The 18,647-nt window shown below is 44.3% G+C and overlaps 1 protein-coding gene across 7 annotated transcripts in view; it reads left to right on the top strand.

The window, feature by feature from the left end:
• The window catches only part of Ap4s1 (adaptor related protein complex 4 subunit sigma 1), a 42,652-nt gene that overhangs the window by 13,485 nt on the left and 10,520 nt on the right, over positions 1-18,647 (top strand). For 6 of the 7 annotated variants that reach the window (XM_050138840.1, XM_050138843.1, XM_050138838.1 and 3 more), the window contains exons 2-4: positions 11,992-12,200; positions 16,389-16,475; positions 17,499-17,567. In XM_050138840.1, coding sequence (XP_049994797.1) covers positions 12,063-12,200; positions 16,389-16,475; positions 17,499-17,567 — 294 coding nt within the window. In that variant the 5' untranslated portion in view covers positions 11,992-12,062. Of the gene's footprint in view, positions 1-9,472; positions 9,751-11,991; positions 12,201-16,388; positions 16,476-17,498; positions 17,568-18,647 lie in introns of those variants that run through there. The other variant, XM_050138844.1, reaches the window with a different exon arrangement.

The raw sequence follows: 18,647 nt of genomic DNA, 5'->3' as shown, positions 1-18,647 counted from the left end.
CTTTTGTATCAATGAGTGTGTGTGCATTTAGAAACAAAGAAATAGAGTCTCTCTCCCCTATTTGCCTGCTGTCTATGACTGGGCTCAGTATTAGTCTCTGGTTCCTGAATCCTTAGCATGTTTGAAATTGTAGGTAGTTTCAGGTGACTCAGTTACTCTGGGAAATAGCACAGTCTTTAAGTTTATAAAGTAAGAGGGCAAATACATATCATAGCCTACCAAAACTTTGATAAGAGGCCAGCCTGGTTTACAAAGCAAGTTCCAGGACAGCCAGGGCTACACACAGAGAAACCCTGTCTCAAAAACAACACAGAGAGAATATTCTGTCTCTGGAAAAAAAAAACAAAACCTGACGAGTTCAACCAAAGGAGCAGACCACACATAATGCAGACACAGCAGAAGAGGAGGAAGCCTAGCCTGCCAAGTGAGATCAGATATTGACTTATAATTACACAAGTTGCTTGAGGCTATGAAAATTATAAAACATATATACGCAGGGAATTTAATCAGGTAAATATTGTATGGAAAAGGAAAAGGACCTTTATAGATTATAGAAAGTGGGCACCAAACCTTTAAGAAATCCAGGATACTACATAAGATTCCAGTCCAAATTCATTCTTCAATTGTCTCCTGGGTAATATGAGTCAGAAAAAAGTAGGCTGTGGTAACATTGTGTAATAGCTAACTTACTGAGATGTCAAAATTGAAGAGAGAGAAAGAAAGAGATTGCCTGGAGCCAAGTCTCTCCAGTACACTGGCTAAGAATACGCAACCAGGTCTCTAAACCTGAGAGTAGAGTGATTGGAAAATATGACCAAATGGGAAACTGGCCAGACTTTCCAAGGTGATAATTTGACAAGCTTAAGGATGTGGCTTGTCTCCCAATGGAGCATCAGGGTATGTTCAAAAAGATGGTACCAGGCAAAGGATACCTGTGCTGAGCAGTCTGTGCAGGACTCTGTTCTCCTTTGAAGATTGGCTGTTCCTGTTTTGTTTGGTCTTGGCTTATTCTTTCTCTTTTCTCTTTTTTCGTATAGATGATCAAATCCAGAGCCTCACATATACAATGCACACCACTGAGCCAGGCCTTTAACCCCTTAAAAATATTTTAATTGCTAAAACTTCACAAAAGTATATTGTTTTTTTTAAATTATTTATTTATTATGTAAAAATAGTCTGTCTGTGTGTATGCCTGCAGGCCAGAAGAGGGCACCAGACCTCATTACAGATGGTTGTGAGCCACCATGTGGTTGCTGGGAATTGACCTCAGAACCTTTGGAAGAGCAGACAATGCTCTTAACCTCTGAGCCATCTCTCCAGCCCAAGTATATTGTTCATAAGAGTATAAACTTTGTGTCTATTAGTAGCACAACCTAAAGTACATGGCACATACTCCACAGAAAAAGGTGGAACTTTTTTTCCCCAACATTAGAACTTGAACCCAGAGCTTTGTACATGCTAGGCTAGCACTGTTACTCCCCAGCCCTTCTCTTTTACATGTATTTATTTGTATGTTGGGGGAGCACACACACACACACACACACACACACACACGTACCAGGGCACACATGTGGAGGTCAGAGGACAACTTATAGGATTCAGTTTTTATTCTACCATATGGGTGTCAGGGTCCTACACAGGTCATCAGGCTCCCCAATATTCCCCCACTGGAACATCTTGCTGGCCCTACCTTTCATTCTGACACTGTGTCTGGCTAAGGTGTCCAGGCTGGTTTCAGACTCTGACACGACTTAAAATTTGTGATTCTCTTCCTTTAGACTTTCCAGTAGCTAGGATTGGAAAAAAATTTTTTTTTTTTTTTTTTAGGTTTTTCGAGACAGGGTTTCTCTATGGCTTTGGAGCCTGTCCTGGAACTAGCTCTGTAGACCAGGCTGGTCTCGAACTCACAGAGATCCGCCTGCCTCTGCCTCCCGAGTGCTGGGATTAAAGGCGTGCGCCACCATCGCCCGGCTGGAAAAATCTTTAGAGACATTTAAGATAATTCTTATTGAACTCTGTTTCTTTTAGTTGAGGGTGGCAATAAAAATATTTTGTTCTTGGGGGCTGGAGAGATGGCTCAGTGGTTAAGAGCATTGCCTGCTCTTCCAAGGGTCCTGAGTTCGATTCCCAGCAACCACATGGTGGCTCACAACCATCTGTAAAGAGGTCCCTCTTCTGGCCTTCAGGCATACAGACAGAATATTGTATACATGATAAATAAATAAATAAATATTAAAAAATATTTTGTTCTTGCAATAGTGAAGATTGAATCCATGTTTCTACCATTGAACTAGACCCTCAGCCACTCCCCTGTGAGACTCACCCTCCAGCACGGCACGGGGGAGGGTTGCTTTTCCCATTTTTCTGTGGGTCTGAGGCTCAGGGACCCTTGACCTGGCTGTGCCTGTGTCCCAGCGCACACTCATTCAGGACTGAACTCACACAGGGCCCCCTCCTCTCTACAGTGGCAGCTTTAGCTTTAGTGTCCTAAATGTCCTCATTATATAACTGAGTCACTTCGTGGACATTTTTAGGTTCTATTATTTTTTTAAATGGCTAGAGAGACCCTATCTCAAAAAAAAAAAAAAAAAAACTAAGTAAGTAAGTAAATAAATAATTTAAAATGGCCAAGCATGGTGGCATATTCCTTTAATCCCAGCACTGGGGTGTGAGTTTGAGGGCAGACTAATTTACATAGTGATTTTTTTTTCTTTTTGTGGTTTTTATGGGGCTGGAGACTCCTGACCCTCTTGCCTCTGTCTCCTGAATGCTGAGAATATGGATATGTACCACCATTGCAGCTGAATGACTGCTCTTTAGGCCTGGAGCGGTGGTTCTCCACCTGTGGGTCCCGACCCTTGGAGCCGCATGTCAGGCATCCTGTGTATCAGATATTCGCAGTATAATTTATAACTAGCAAAATTACAGTTAGGAAGTAGCAACAAAATAGCTGTATGTTTGAGGGTCACCACAACATGAGGAACTGTATTAACTACCATGTTAATCAATACTACATTGCTCAAATAGTTACAGCTTTGGCCACTGAGAGATCTTCCGGATTGTCTGCCTGCCTGTAACTTCTTATAATAGCTTTATTTCACGTACCATAAAGCGAATGGCTTTTCCTGGGCTCACATATTTATGCGGCAGTCACCACAAATTCTGGCCTTTGAGATATCACTTCCTAACTCCCACTGGCGGTTTGAATGAGAATGGCTCTCATAGGCTCCTATGTTTGGATGCCCAGGTGTCACTTGGTGGAACTATTTGGGAAGGATTAGGAGGTGTGGCTTTGTTGGAGGATGTGTGTTGCTGGGGGTGGGCTTTGAGGTTTCAAAAGCACACCCCAGACCCAGTATCTTTCTCTGCCTACAGATCAGGATATAAGCTCCCAGCCCAATGCCTGTCTGCCGCCATGCTTTCTGCCAAGCTGATGGACTAACCTCTGAAACTAAGAAAGCCGGCAATTAAACGCTTTTATAGGAGTTGCCTTGGTCGCAGTGTCTCTTCACAGCTGCACTGCACAAGACACTCCCCACCACCTGAAACCCCAGGTCTCTGTCTCATGAGATGCGCCTGCTCCGGATGCCATCCTTTGTTACCAACTCCCTTACCTAGTTTTCCAGATTTACCCTCTGCTCTACCCGTAATCTGCATTCAGACATCCCTTTCACATTACTGTAATCCCTGTGGGTGTAGAATAGGGTATTCTGTTTTTATCTTTTCATTACTTTTATACATTTTATACATTGCTTTTTTTCCCTTTCTAGTCTGTAGCCTGTATGTATCTATTTTTAATTTTTTTCTGTTTTCATTTTATTCATTTATTTTGAAACAGGATCTCATCCCATAGCTCCAGCTTGCCTATCATCCATTATGTCACCCAGGCTGGCCTGGCATTCACAATAATCCTCCTGCTTCTGCCTCCCCAGTGCTAGGATTACAGGATTGGCCTGCCTTACCTGTGTTGACTACTGGACGGAAAAAGACATCAAGGTTGTGCTCACTTGCTTAACAAGGAAGACTTCTCCCTCATTCCACCCATGCAGTGTTACAGACATTTCAGGCACATTGTTAATCATGCTGTAGGTAATTCTTTTTTTTGTTTGTTTGTTTTTTGTTTTTTCGAGACAGGGTTTCTCTGTGGTTTTTGGAGCCTGTCCTGGAACTAGCTCTTGTAGACCAGGCTGGTCTCGAACTCCCAGAGATCCGCCTGCCTCTGCCTCCCGAGTGCTGGGATTAAAGGCGTGCGCCACCACCGCCCGGCTGTAGGTAAATTCTTAAGCCTGAAACATCCGAGTTCAAAGACAGAGAATCACTGTCCTATTTTTTGTTGTTTTTACACCGTATCAGGTCACACTGTAGGAAAGTGTAACAATTTAAAAGACTGATGAAGTTTTGAAGTACAGACATCCTCCCCTACCTGTTCTTTCAAGCCCATCGGTCTTTCCTATTTAATCCACATAAAAGGGAGGAATTTCAAGTCAGCACAGCTGGATGCCGTGATACAGCAGTAGGCACAGGTCTGAGGCAGGGGGATCTCCAGTTCAGAGCCATCATCAGCTAAACAGTGAGGCCTTAAAAGAAGTCTGCATGCTAACTAGGTTACGAACACCACTACACTTGATCTTCTTCATCTCCTCCTCCTTTTTCTCTTCTTCCTCCATCTCCTCCTCCTTTTCTTTTTATTCTCTTTTCTTTCTTTCTTTCTTTTTTTTTTGAGACAGGGTATCTTGTAGATCAGGCTGGACTAGAACTCATAGCAATCCTCCTCCTTATGTGTCCTGAGATTCTAGGTTTGAGCTACCACACCTGGCATTTTTTTCTAGAACAAAATGCCATTTGAAAAACCAGAGTGCAGGCCAGTGAGTGAGATAAAGATTCAGTGGGCAAGGGCACTTGCTACCAAGCCTGACATTCTTCGTTTGATCTCAAAACCCGCATGTTAGAACAGAACCTACTTCCTCTAATTGGCCTCTAACTTCCACATGCACCCCATGGCATGTGTGGACGTGGACGTACACACAGTATGAGTAAATGCTGTGTTCTGACCTTCTGTTCATATATACCTGTGACCTTACCAGATCACATGTAAAAAGATCTCTCAAAGTCATGATTAAGAATGTAATTATTAGATTAAGGATGTAAACCAGGGGTGGCGATGCAGGCCTTTAATCCCAGCACTCAGGAGGCAGAAGCAGAGAACTCTGAGCTTGAGGCCAGCCTGGTCTATAAAGTGAGTTCCAGCATAGCCAGGACTCCACAGAGAAACCTCGTCTTGTAAAACCAAACCAAACCAAAACAAACAAACAAAAAAACTACGGAAGGCTGTAGCTCAGTAGTAGACCGCTGGCGTGGCACGTGCACGGCCCTGAGTTCAGTCCTCAGTCCTACTGAAAACTAAAACCACCAGCTAGGCCACATGCCTGTAATCCAGCCGTTTGAGAGGGAAAGGCAGGAGGATCAGGTCATCCTCAGGTCTGTAGAGTGCTCCAGGCCTGTCTGAGCTACCATGTCCCAAACAAAGCATCTGAATTCCAGCTCTGCTGACGGAGTTCGCAATCCCATACCGATCACCTGGGTTGCTGGCCGTGTGGTCCATGCCATGTGGGTAACTGGGGAAAGGCAATGTGATGTCCTGCGGAGATTAGCCAGCACTTCGGACCTTGCTACTGGTCCTCTGCCCAACACACTAAAAATACACCACATCTGCCAACTCCTTTAATCCTCCCAACAACCTGGGTTGGACGCACACCTGTTAGTCCCAGTGCCAGAAGCACAGAGTTGGTCAGCAGTAACCGTGAGTCCTAACAGCCCAGCCCCAGCCCCAGCTCTCAGCTTCCACTCTGTACTGACTGTGTACTTAACTAGTATTCAGTTTCTAGGCGGAGGAAAGTTTTCTCTCAGTGGCTTTGAACTTGCTATGTAGCTGGTGCACCTGTCTCTACCTCCCCAGCGCTAGAACCATAGGCTTCGACGCCTGTTATACAAGCTCCAATAGGCTATATCCCAAAACCAGAATTTCCCTTTTTCAAATATTACATGTTTATTTATTACTTACTTACTTTGTCTGCCTGTGCGTGTATTATACTTGGGGGCGGGTGGCTTTCCTGGGTGGAAGACCAGAGGACAAACTGTGGGGTTTGCTCTGTCCTTCCACTGTGTGTGAGCTAGGCATCAAACTCAGGTTGTCAAGCTTGGCTGCAGGCCCATTGACCCACAGAACCATCTAGATAGACAGCCAGGAATTTGCTTTTTTAAGTGGTAGTGGTAGAGTCTCCCATTAACTTTTAGACAGCATAGAAGGAAATACTTTGGTCAAGGATTTGTGTTTGTGTGTTACAAGAGGGATTGTTTGAGGTCCGGGAAAAGTCAGAGTTCGAGGCTAGCCTGATCTACAGAGTGAGTTCCAGGACAACACAGAGAACCTTGTCTCAGAAAAAAAAAAAAAAAGTAGAATATTAATAAGAATAATAGAATATTTCCCAATCATTCCCAAAGCTATTGGATGTTCTGAAAGTTGTCTACCCGCTTTCACATGTACTATGGTACACACACCTCTGTCTGCACACTAATAACAGATTAAATGATAGATAGATAGATAGATAGATAGATAGATAGATAGATAGATAGATAATATAGATACTAAGGTAGAAAGCCATTTAGGAAGAGACCAGTTGTCATCATCTGGCCTTCAGAGGTGTACAACTCACACAAATTATTTTTCTGTTTCTCTTCCTCTTGAGCTCTTCCTTATTAGGTCATCCTGGCTTGCTTTGTCTGGTGTTTTTCCCTGGTGGAATTTCCATTGTCTATTCTTCCTTGTTCTACACACGCTTTCTTTGTGTGCGGAACCTCCTACCTCATTGCCAAGTCAGAACACCCTCCGCAGTCCTGCATTGTTGAACACAGAGTTCATGAACACAGGAAGTTCATCCCTGTTCCATCATTTGCCTAGGTGTGGCTTCTTGATTGTCTTATCTCGGTCTCGTGAGTGTTTGAGCTTGCTCCTCCCTGATGACTAACCAGGGATAGGTGCCTACTGCACGCAGGTTCCCGTCTCTTCAGTCTCCACAGAATCTCTTGTTTATCCTGACGATTGTGGACTTTAAAGCAGTGACACTTGAGCGCTCCACTTGGCTTCCCTGTGCACGCCTACAGACTCTGGTGATTGTGTATGAGCATGTGGGTGCTGTAGACTGTTCTTTTGAAAACCTGTATCCTGATGAGTATCAATTCAAATGTCCTTGTTTGCCATCCTTTCTCTTAAAGTCAATAAGGGAAAATGCTGGTCCTGGAAGGCAGAAAGCAATTTGATCCCTTGATGTAACAACTCAGCAGGAGTTCTTCCAGCTCATCTTTCCACTTAGTGCAGCCACGACATTTAAGGCAAAATTTGAACCATGGGTATCCTGTTGAAATGTTTTTATTTTTTTTTTTGCCTGACCATTGAAATACAAGTATATTTGTAATTGATTTAAATTTGTTATTTGTATATGTGTATGCACATGCATACACATACATATGCCATGTCTTTTTTTTTTTTTTAATTTTTTTTCCAGACAGAGTTTCTCTATATATAGCCCTGGCTGTCCTGAAACTCGCTTTGTAGACCAGGCTGGCCTCAGAACTCCAAAATCTGCCTCCTAAGTGTTGGGAATAGAGGTATGCGCCACCATTCTACGCCAAATAAAGAAATCATTTTAAAGAATTATAAAGAATATGTTGCTGAGACTTAGAAAAACAAATATTGCAGTATTTCCTCATGTGTAGAACCTAGGGGTGATTTTGTGTGTGTGTGTGTGTGTGTGTGTGTGTGTGAGAGAGAGAGAGAGAGAGAGAGAGAGGCTCGAGAAGGGAATGAAGAGGGAACAATACAGGGTACTCGGATACGCATGTCCTCACAGCAGCAGTAGGAAAGGCTGGAACACTGGCATGGTGGGAGGAGGGCCAGTACCAACCAAGAGCCAAGCACATTGAGGTACACGTATGAAACACCACAATAGACTTTTGAGCTGCTGCCTTTTCTTTGCTTTCTGGCTCATTCCTATTCAAGGAAGTATGTTCCTCGTCATGATCCACTAATTCTATTACTTTAAAAATAAATTGCAATTAATTCCATTTGTTCATATTAGTCATTGTTGTTTGAGATAGGGTTTCATTTAGCCCAGACTGGCCTTGAACTCCTGACTCTCCTACCTCAGCCTCTGAAGTGCTGGGATTAAAGGCACGTGCCGTATTACATATTAAAAATAAAGCCGGGCGGTGGTGGCGCACGCCTTTAATCCCAGCACTCGGAGGCAGAGGCAGGCGGATCTCTGTGAGTTCGAGACCAGCCTGGTCTACAGAGCTAGTTCCAAGACAGGAACCAAAAAAACCTACGGAGAAACCCTGTCTCGAAAAATCAAAAATAAATAAATAAATAAATAAATAAATAAATAAATAAATAAATAGAAAATAAAAGTAAAGATGCATTATTACATGAATAAAAATAAAATAACTTGGGCTGGAGAGAGAGCTCAGCAGTTAAGAGTGCTTGCTGCTCTTGCAAAGGACCCGAGTTCAGTTCCCAGCACCCATGTTTGGTGACTCACAACCACATGTAACTCCAGCTTCAGGGATCCAACACACTTGGCAGATACACACATAAAGAAAACAAAATAATTTGCTGGGTGGTGGTGGCGCATGCCTTTAATCCCAGGCAGAGGCAGGTGGATCCCCGTGAGTTGAAGACCAGCTACAGAGAAACCCTGTCTCGAAAATAAATAAAGTAAAATAACTTTACTGAAAGGATGATAACTTCTTGGTATTGTTAGTGTTTTGACCTAAATTTCATGTGTCCCAGGCTGACGTTGAACTCACAGCACTGAGAATGAGCTGGAGCCCCTGCCCCTCCTGCCGCCACCTCCCAAACGTTGGGATAACAGGCATACCTGCCACACCCTGGCTACTGGCTGGTCTCTGGCGAGAGTAAAAGTAACCTGTGACTAAGCACCACAGAATGTGTGGCACTTCCACACACAGCAGTGAGGTTATCTCCCTGGAAAAGGGAGTGAATGACCACAGGCCTCCCACACGGCCCAGCTGTCACATCCCTGGGTGAGCTGGTCTAGACGGCAAGCTGACTGAACACTGCAGCCCCAGGCCTTACTACACCGCGCCTGGCCTTTTATAGAACAGTACTGAGTGTCTGTTAGAGCTATGCGGCTGCTCGCATAGCATGTGTGGGGCCCTGGGGTCAGTCCCCAGCCCTGTGGGGAATGGGAACTGAGGTGTAAACAAATATATGCCTGGGAGTGGTGGCGCACGCCTTTAATCCCAGCACTCAGGAGCAGAGGCTAGTGGACACTCAGTGAATTCGGGGACAGCCTGGTCTACCGAGCTAGCTCCAGAACACCTAGGGAGAAACCTGGTCTCAAAAAAAAAAAAAGGCAATTATCTTTCATAATGTTATTTATGGCTCCAATCATAGAGGAAACAGTTGTAGGAGATCAAGTGCCATTGCGAGTCATCTCATCTCACGTCCTTAAGCCAGAAGCAGCTGTCCAGCTGGGGTTCAGAAGGTCAGGCCAACTGGAGGAACACTGCAAGCCTGTGGGAAAGCCATAACTCGCCAGCTTTGTTATTCAAAAATTCAAGCTTTTAGGTAACACATTCTCTTAATCTTAAGTGAATAAAAATCCCCAGCAGTAAGTTCTTACTAGTGTCTAGCTTGACTTAGCTTCTTTGCCCAACCTACAGCAAAGTAGTCTGTCCCTGGTGTGCCTCAACACTCTCTCTCTCTCTCTCTCTCCCTCCCTCTCTCTCTCCCTCCCTCCCTCCCTCTGGTGGTGTGCCTCAGCACTCTCTCTTTCTCTGTGACTATGTGCCTCAGCACTCTCTCTCTCTGTGACTATGTGCCTCGGCGCTCTCGCGCGCCTCTCTCTCTCTCTCTCTCTCTCTCTCTCTCTCTGTCTCTCTCTGTCTCTCTCTTTCTCTCTGTCTCTCTCTTTCTCTCTGGTGATATGCCTCAGCCTCTGTAACTTGGCCGGGGTTCTATTCTCCTGTGCAAACTGCCTATTTCAAAAGAGCTTAGCTTACTGTAGAGGCGCTCTCTCTCTGTCTCTCTGTCTCTGTGTGTGTGTGTGTGTGTGTGTGTGTGTGTGTGTGTGTGTGTGTGTGTGTAAGAGAGAGAGAGAGTTTTCCTTGCCTGTATGTAGAAATGCCATATGCGGAGGCCAGAAGAAGGCGGCATCAGATCCCCTGGAGCTGGGGTCACAGATGGTTATGAGCTGCCACATGTGTGCTGGGAACCAAACCAGGTCCTCTGCGAATTGTCTTAAAGGCAGACCGTCTCTCCAGCCTTCATTTTAGAATCTTAGTTCCACTCTTTAAAAAAAAAAAAAAATTTGCAGACTTGGCCTCAGACCCAGTATAGTGCAGACTGTGGTCACTTTTCTGAGCTTTAAACTGAGAATGACAGAAGCCCCTGTCCTAAGTCTCGGGAGAGGCGATGACTTCCAGGTTTCAGAGCACAGTTTGCTGTTGGGCCTTTTAGAAGAGTTTGGCGACAGCTGATATTGCTTATTCTACCACTAAAGAAGAAATATTTGCTTTAGATCTTCCTGCAGCCAATAATGAAGCTCAGGCTCCTTAGCATAACTTCTCCTTTGTTTTTTGGGACAGAGTTGCTCACTCTTTAGCCCAGATGGCCTCAAACACGTGGCAGTTTTCCTGCCTCGGCTCCTGAGTGCAGGGCACAGTGTGCATACTACACCCAGCTCCTTAACTGACTGCTAAAGCTCTTATTCCATGTGAGCAGCTTGATTTCCTATGGCCATTCTTTTTTCAAAAAGATTTATTCAGCCGGGCGGTGTGGCGCACGCCTTTAATCCCAGCACTCCGGGAGACAGATCTCTGTGGGTTCAAGAAATTGGGCTACACGAAATTGATCCGGTCTAAAAGAGTAACAGAGCTCACACCTTTGATCCCAGCCCTAGGAAGGGGGAGGAAAGGGTGATATGGCTGGGCGGAGAGAGGACTACAAGGCAGGAGGAGACAGGAGGTCAGAGCCATCAGTCTTGGGATTCATAGAGACAGGATCACCCTTGGGTCTGAGGGTTCGGTAGCCGTAAAATGGATGACTGCTGGGCTTCTCTGATCGCTCAATATCTGACTCCAGATTTTTATTATAAAGACTAATTAAGATTGCACTGCAAGCCAGGTGGTGGTGGTACACACCTTTAATCCCAGCACTTGGGAGGCAGAGGCAGGTGGATCTCTGTGAATTCAATGCCAGCCTGGTCAACAAGAGCTAGTTCCAGGACAGGCTCCAAAACTACAGAGAAATCCTGTCTCAAAAAAAAAAAAAAGATTGGGGCTGGAGAGATGGCTCAGTGGTTAAGAGCATTGCCTGTTCTTCCAAAGGTCCTGAGTTCAATTCCCAGCAACCACATGGTGGCTCACAACCATCTGTAATGAGATCTGGTGCCCTCTTCTGGCCTGCAGGCATACACGCAGACAGGATATTGTATACATAATAAATAAATAAATAAATAAATAAATAAATAAATAAGATTGTACTTCAACTCGGTACCTGTCAAACTTGATGATGAACAAATTGGCCATGTCTGAGTGGAAGGGCTGCATGTGCTCAGAGTTGTTTTGTGGGAGCTGGTGGGAATTGTGTATGGTTCTGTTTATTTAAACCTCATTTCGTCCTGCTTCTGCCACGTATTTGTCTCCTCTGGCTCATCTGTGGAACAGGCTTAGGGTGAGCTTTTTTTTTTTTTTTTTTTTTGGTTTTTCGAGACAGAGTTTCCCTGTGGTTTTGGAGCCTGTCCTGGAACTAGCTCTTGTTGACCAGGCTGGCATTGAACTCACAGAGATCCGCCTGCCTCTGCCTCCCGAATGCTGGGATTAAAGGCGTGTGCCACCACCACCCGGCTTAGGGTGAGCCTTTGAGAAATGTAATGTTGCCTTTCGCCTTTCTGTTGTTCTCTCATTCTCCAGGCTGTAGCCGCACGCATCCCTTGCTGTTACTTTTAATTTCTATTTGGAAAGAAACTGATCAAAGGGGGAAAATGATAAAGTTCTTCCTTATGGTGAACAGACAGGGGCAGACCCGACTGTCTAAGTACTATGAGCACGTGGAGATTAATAAGCGCACACTTCTGGAAACGGAGGTCATCAAGAGTTGTCTGTCTCGATCCAGCCAACAAGTAAGTGTCTGCGGCTTTTTGTCCTTTCCATAAGGTAGGCCACTCTGCCTCCACAGGTTGGCCAGTCTCAAGGGCCATTATCGTCTCTGAGCTGTGTTCCTTCCAGGGCCATCAGGGACAATCGAACATGAAGAGAAAAGAAGCCTGGCTCTTCCCATCCCAGTAAGAGAAAAACAAAAGGCAAACCAGGAAAGTCCTGGGTTTTTATTTAGGATAGCTGAGCTATTTAGGATAGATAGAAGTGGCTGCTAAATTTACTCCTGCTTGTAGACACAATCTTCTTTTTTTGTTCATATGAATTCAGCCCTTGGAGCTCTCAGCAGTGTCTGAGGCTGACCCGTGGCTTTCTGAAAGCCAAAACAGGAAGGAAGGTCAGATGACTGTCAGGTCTGCGGAGACTCAAGACCGCAGGGTGCCAGGGGATAATAATGCGATTTCCATGTGGATTACCATTCTTTTCTGCTTACCTTCTTTGGTAAATATGCAGCCAATGTAATACCAGACAAGTGATTTAAAAACAAACTTAGTTTGAGCCACTTTTTTTATTATGTAGATAAGGGAAATGGACGTTAACAGTTCATACAAAATAACAAATCTCTTCCTCCCGCTGGAACCTAGAGGCTAAATGCATCATTGGCATAATAAAGAATGGTTTCCTGGGGCTGGGGCTTCTACACAGGGCATCCAGCGCTTAGTAGGGATGCTCTGCCACACTGCAGCCCATTTTAAAAACCAAGTCCATAGAACTAATTCTATAGCCAAGGCTACACAAAGAAAAACAAAACAAACAAACAGACAAACAAAAAAACCTGAATCATTTTGCAAAGAACTTAGAGAATTTATTTACTACAAATCCTATTAGGAAATCAATTAGAAAGCTCTGGACGACTGTTGCAAAGTCGGAGTCACCCATTTCTTCCCCGTTCTCCTTCTTGCCTCTTTTGAGAGGCTGCCGTGGGAGCATCAGCTGTCGTCAACTACCGAGTTGCGTCAACACTCAATAGTGTTACCAGCGTGTTTCCCTTGGCTTCCAAGTGAGTTCTCCAGTTGCAGCCTCTCCTGGTTCCTTTTCGCATCACTACTTGGCCTGCTGTGGGCACACGCTGCTCGGTGGCATCAGGTGGAAATAGGAACTCATTTAGGAACTGTGTTTGTCACCACACGCAGGAAACATGTTAGAGACATGTTTGAGTCTTCCTACAGTCCGCAGACCTGCCGTAATTTAAACAGCATTTCTTCCAGAAATTCATCCTTTGGAATAAAGATATTGGTAGATTTTGGGGGTACTCTAAAATTATTTTTATTTTAAAAAGAAACCATTGGACTTCTGGTATCAGGTACCCGAGTATCATAAAATCACCGCAGTTTTATTCTGTCCAAAGATGTAGTAGGTTCTTGTTTTGTTATGTCAGAAACTCTTGAGAGATTGAGACCTGTTCCGTAGCCATTCGTGATGACCTATACCCTGTACCCAGTGCTCGGGTGGATTCTGAGATCCTGCTTGAGCTACAGAGTAAGTACTAGGCCAGGATGGGCTATAAGACCTGTGTCAAATCAAAACAAAATGACTAGGGTCTGAAAAGATGGCTCATGGTTAAAGCACCTGCTGCTTGTGTAGAAGACCAGGGTTCAATTCCCAGAAGTCTATGGTGATTCCTAACCATTCATAGCTCCAGTTTCAGGGATCCAGAACTGAATATAATAAAGGGTTATTTATTTAGGGGTAGACTCACAGATCACAGTCCTCTGCTCATATTGGGAACAGCAATTGAATCCAGCAGCCGGAAGAGAAAGAGTGTGAGCATGCACTTTGCATCGGCATTTATAGTATAAGAGGCCATGCCCAAGTGGGTTGATAACTTAAAGGCTACTGGCTGAAGATTTCCTACAGCACCACCCCCTTTTATTTAAATAAGAGTTCTAAGACTAATACAAAATTATATACAATAAGAACAAATATCAAGTATAAAAATTAGAATTACATCCAGCATAAACTATATCAAGGAAGAAACATGTGATAAATGTTTCAATAATTATCCTAAGTCTTGTATTATAAATAAAATGGCCAACTCATGAGCGGAAAGTATCTACGACTATAAGTCTTCAACCCCATCAAAGACCCGAAACGGGAGATAATATTACTTGAGTAAGCGGGAAGTGCAATCAAGCAACTTCCACAATGTGCAACAATGATGGAGACAACTGGCTGCCTGGGCAATCACCCAAAGTCTCATTTGCATCATTGAAGCAACCAACTTTGGCTAAGGCCTAGAATAACTGACAGACCATTTTCAGAGGCAGGAAAATTTTAAAACCATCTTCCCCTGGACTGGCAGGATTTGACAGTCTTTTATCTTGTATCCTGCTTGTCCCGTCCAGACATCATACACTTTGTCAGTGGTCGATGCATGGGCAGTTCCTTGCCCAAAGGCCAGTTGTTCCAAGAAGAAGACAAACTCCAAGTGGATACTCAACACTTTCTTGGGAATAGATCAGTGTTGCCAGGAGCAATCATGTCTCACATCAACAGAACCCTAAGTTACTTAAATGCTATATTCTACAGCTCTTTGAAGTGATTGAAGATTACTTATCTATGCAGAATACAATCTCTATGTATCTGAACCTTATTAGTCTAACTAAGTATGACAAACATGGATGGCTACTGACCTATAATTCTTTTTTTAATTTCACTGGTTCATTTTGTCTTTATTTTTTTAAAAGATTTATTTATTTATTATGTATACAACATTCTGCCTCCATGTATGCCCGCACACCAGAGGAGGGCGCCAGATCTCAGTACAGATGGTTGTGAGCCACCATGTGGTTGCTGGGAATTGAACTGAGGCCCTCTGGAAGAGCAGCCAGTGCTCTTAACCACTGAGCCATCTCTCCAGCCCCTGACCTATAATTCTTAATACCTATATAGCTTAAAGACTAAGACTTCATATTAGAATATTAAACAATCTTTAAACAACTGTGCAACAAATGAGGACAGTGACCTCAAAATGTAAACAATGTGTAAGTATCTTGATCAGAGGTAGAAATGTATATTGCAATATGATAAATATATCCTAAAATTGCATCAATATACAAATGTCTTAAGCAGAGGTAGAAACATGCATGCATACAATATGACAAAATAACTTTGCCTAGGTATACAAATATTGTAGACAAAACTAAGAACATATTCAATATAATTTATATTTGTATCAGTATACAAGAATCTATAGCAATGTAAATTACCTATAAATAATAACTCATACATACATACATATGTACATACATACATACACACACTCAGGCACACACATACACTCAATAGAAATAATGACTATTTAAAAAACATGGAAAATCTTCAGTTCCCCTAGTCAAAAGGTTCAGCTTCATTCCCAGGTACATTGGGTGCCCAAGAGCAATGAATGTATCCTAGAGCAAAAGCAGCTAAGTTCATGCTCAATCACATTTGGCCCAGCATACCTTGACACTGAAAACTTACACTGTGCCGTCAGCCTTCGGGCTACCCAGGGACTTCCCATGACCCTTCGTACAGAGGCTGAAGAAGAAGATGGATGAGGAAAAGTGTTGTTTTATCTATAGGTCAGAAGTAGTAAGGCAGTTATTAATTCATAAGAGGCAGTACTTACAGTGGGAAATCTTGTCTAGCATCTGCTGTGCAAAGGCCACCATTACATAATTTATGAAATAATCTACACTGGTAGATGATGGACGGATGGTAGGAGATAAGATGGCCTGAGCTGGCTCCTCCAGGACTGTTCAGTAGAACAGAAGCGAGCAGATCTCAGTGCTTCCCAGGAATTCATGGAAAGGTGGAAAGAGGACACCACCAAGTTTGTGCCTCTCCACATTAAAGCATTTTCAAATGCTAATACTCATCAGCTTTGTGCGGAGCACCACAGCGAGCCAGGAAATGGGGGGGGGGGGGGGGAAAGGCACAAGGGGAACCCAAGTGGTCACTTGGGTTTTTTTCCAAGACCGCTTTTCCTCCTCCTAAAGATGCCCCTAAGTAATCCGCTGACTGTTGTCAGAGCCAGCCGAGGCCATTTAACGTTGTAATGTCTAAACTTCCAGGGATGTGCTGGCAGACTCTCAGACCCAGCCGAGGAATTACGTGTGTTGGTCGAAGAAACCTCTCAAGCAGACATTAATGTCTCATTGTGTTTCTTCTAGTGCTCGTTCATTGAATATAAGGATTTTAAGCTGATCTATCGGCAATATGCAGCTCTCTTCATCGTGGTCGGAGTCAATGACACCGAGGTAAGATGTTTGAAAAGCCCGTGCACGATGAGAGACTTTTATTCTCCCCAAGCTCAAGTTTCTTCTCTGCTCGCTCCCCAAGGACTAGTAAACCTCTTTCAGACTACCTGGGCCTCAGCTGAGGACAGAAGGCTGGAGGGAAGAGAAAAGCCCTGCAGAACCCACAAACCAGCGAGGCAGGCATAGTGACCACCTGTAAGGTTAGCACTCAGGAGACAGAGGCAGTGACCTCCAGGAGGAGGTGAGCTGATTCTACCCCGACAGATCCCGTGGAAAGTAATTGAGGAAGACATCAGAAGCCAGCTTTGGGCCTCCACATGCACACGCAGACATGTGCCCATACACATCACAATGTGTATACACATGTGCACGCTACACACACGTGGGAGAAAAAGACACTGCTGACATATCAGAAATCACAGCAAAATATAATCCTTGTCGTGCTGTGGTTACCACTCAGGTGAGGCTCACCTTGTTGGGACTCAGGCCAGCACCTATGGCCATGGAGTCCACGGAGGAGAGTTTGATATCTAAAACCTTTGAAATTTCAGTGGGCTGTTTCTGTCCACGCCTTGAAAAGTCTGGGAGATTGCTTCCGGCAGCTGGTTAAGGAGAGAGTGGAGCTCACAGCTCTGCTCTGTGCTCCGTAGTTTCAGCTTGACCAGTTCAACAGGGACTGCCCAAGTCTTAGTGGTGAAGGGTTCCTGTATTTCTTTCACTAATAAGCATCTTTCCCTTTGTTTCTTTTCTCTTCCTTTCTTTCCTGTTTTAAGACAGTGTCTCCGGTAGACCAGGGATTACAGGCCCTGGGCTTCACGCCTGTGAGGCAGCATCCCAGACCAGGACTCTCCTGAGCTCCATCCTCGGTGACAATAATATTTTACAGAGCAGTTGTAGGCCCTGTGCACGTCAGCGACTAGGATGTTTCTTCCCTCTCACATCTCTACTGAACCCTGTGCCCTAAAACCTTGGACTTTTTGTTAACTAAGGGCATGGTAAAATTACGCTCTCCTTTTATTTCAGAATGAGATGGCCATTTATGAATTCATACACAATTTCGTAGAAGTTTTAGACGAGTACTTCAGCCGAGTGGTAAGTCTAACGGCTAAGAATGTTTTCCAGAAATTGGGTCATTCAGATATCTGTCAGTATTGTGTGTTAATTTAATCAACATGCAAACACTAAAATAAATGGTGCTGGACTGCTGCCCCTTCTGCTCACCATAGGTGTTACAAACCCATGTGTGCATTAGTTCTTCATGAAGAAGACTGTTTCAGTCTGCTTCTGTTGCTGTGAGAAATACCAAGAAACTTGGGGAGCTACAGCTCTCGGGTCACAGTGCATGGCTGAGGGAAGCTGGGACAGGAACTCAGGGCAGAATTCTAGAGGCAGGAACTGAGTGTGAGGCCGTGGAGGAATGCTGCTGACTGGCATGCTCCCCTTGATGTTAGCATGCTTTCTTATAACTCCCAAACCATAAGGGTGGTGTGCACATTTACACACACACACACACACACACACACACACACACACACACACCCCTCTGCGCTGTGCACTCCCACCCAGTCACCAATCAAGAAAATGTCCCAAAGGCTTTCTGGAAATGGAAGCATTTTCTTAGCTAAGTTCCTCTTTCCAGATAATTCTAGCTTTTGTCAAATTGACAGAAACCTAAGCTGCACAAAGCCACTCTTGGAAAACCAAGTCCCTCGTGCATTTTCCTGCCCATCAGGACATTTTCCCTCTGACTTGCTGTTTTTATATTCCTCCTGTTTTCCTTCCTAAGAGAGCAGAACCCTTTTTACTTTAAGAACCATTTCCAGGGGCTGGAGAGATGGCTCAGTGGTTAAGAGCATTGCCTACCCTTCCAAAGGTCCTGAGTTCAATTCCCAGCAACCACATGGTGACTCACAACCATCTGTAAAGAGGTCTGGTGCCTTCTTCTGGCCTGCAGGCATACACACAGACAGACTATTGTACTCATAATAAATAAATAAATAAATATTTAAAAAAAAAAGAGCCATTTCCAATCAGACAGTAGTGGCATGCTACTTTTATCCCAGCACTTGGGAGGCAGGAGGATCTCTGTGAGTTTGGGAGGCAGGCATATCTCTGTGAGTTTGAGGTCAGCCTAGTCTACAGAGTGAGTTCCAGGACAGCCAGGGCTAACCA

This window comes from Alexandromys fortis, unplaced genomic scaffold, assembly GCF_014885135.2.
Source record: "Alexandromys fortis isolate MF-2015 unplaced genomic scaffold, M_Fortis_MF-2015_v1.1 scaffold_35, whole genome shotgun sequence".
Lineage (NCBI taxonomy): Eukaryota > Metazoa > Chordata > Mammalia > Rodentia > Cricetidae > Alexandromys > Alexandromys fortis.
Note: the sequence above shows the minus strand (reverse complement) of the source record. Positions and strands in the feature narration are given on the sequence as shown.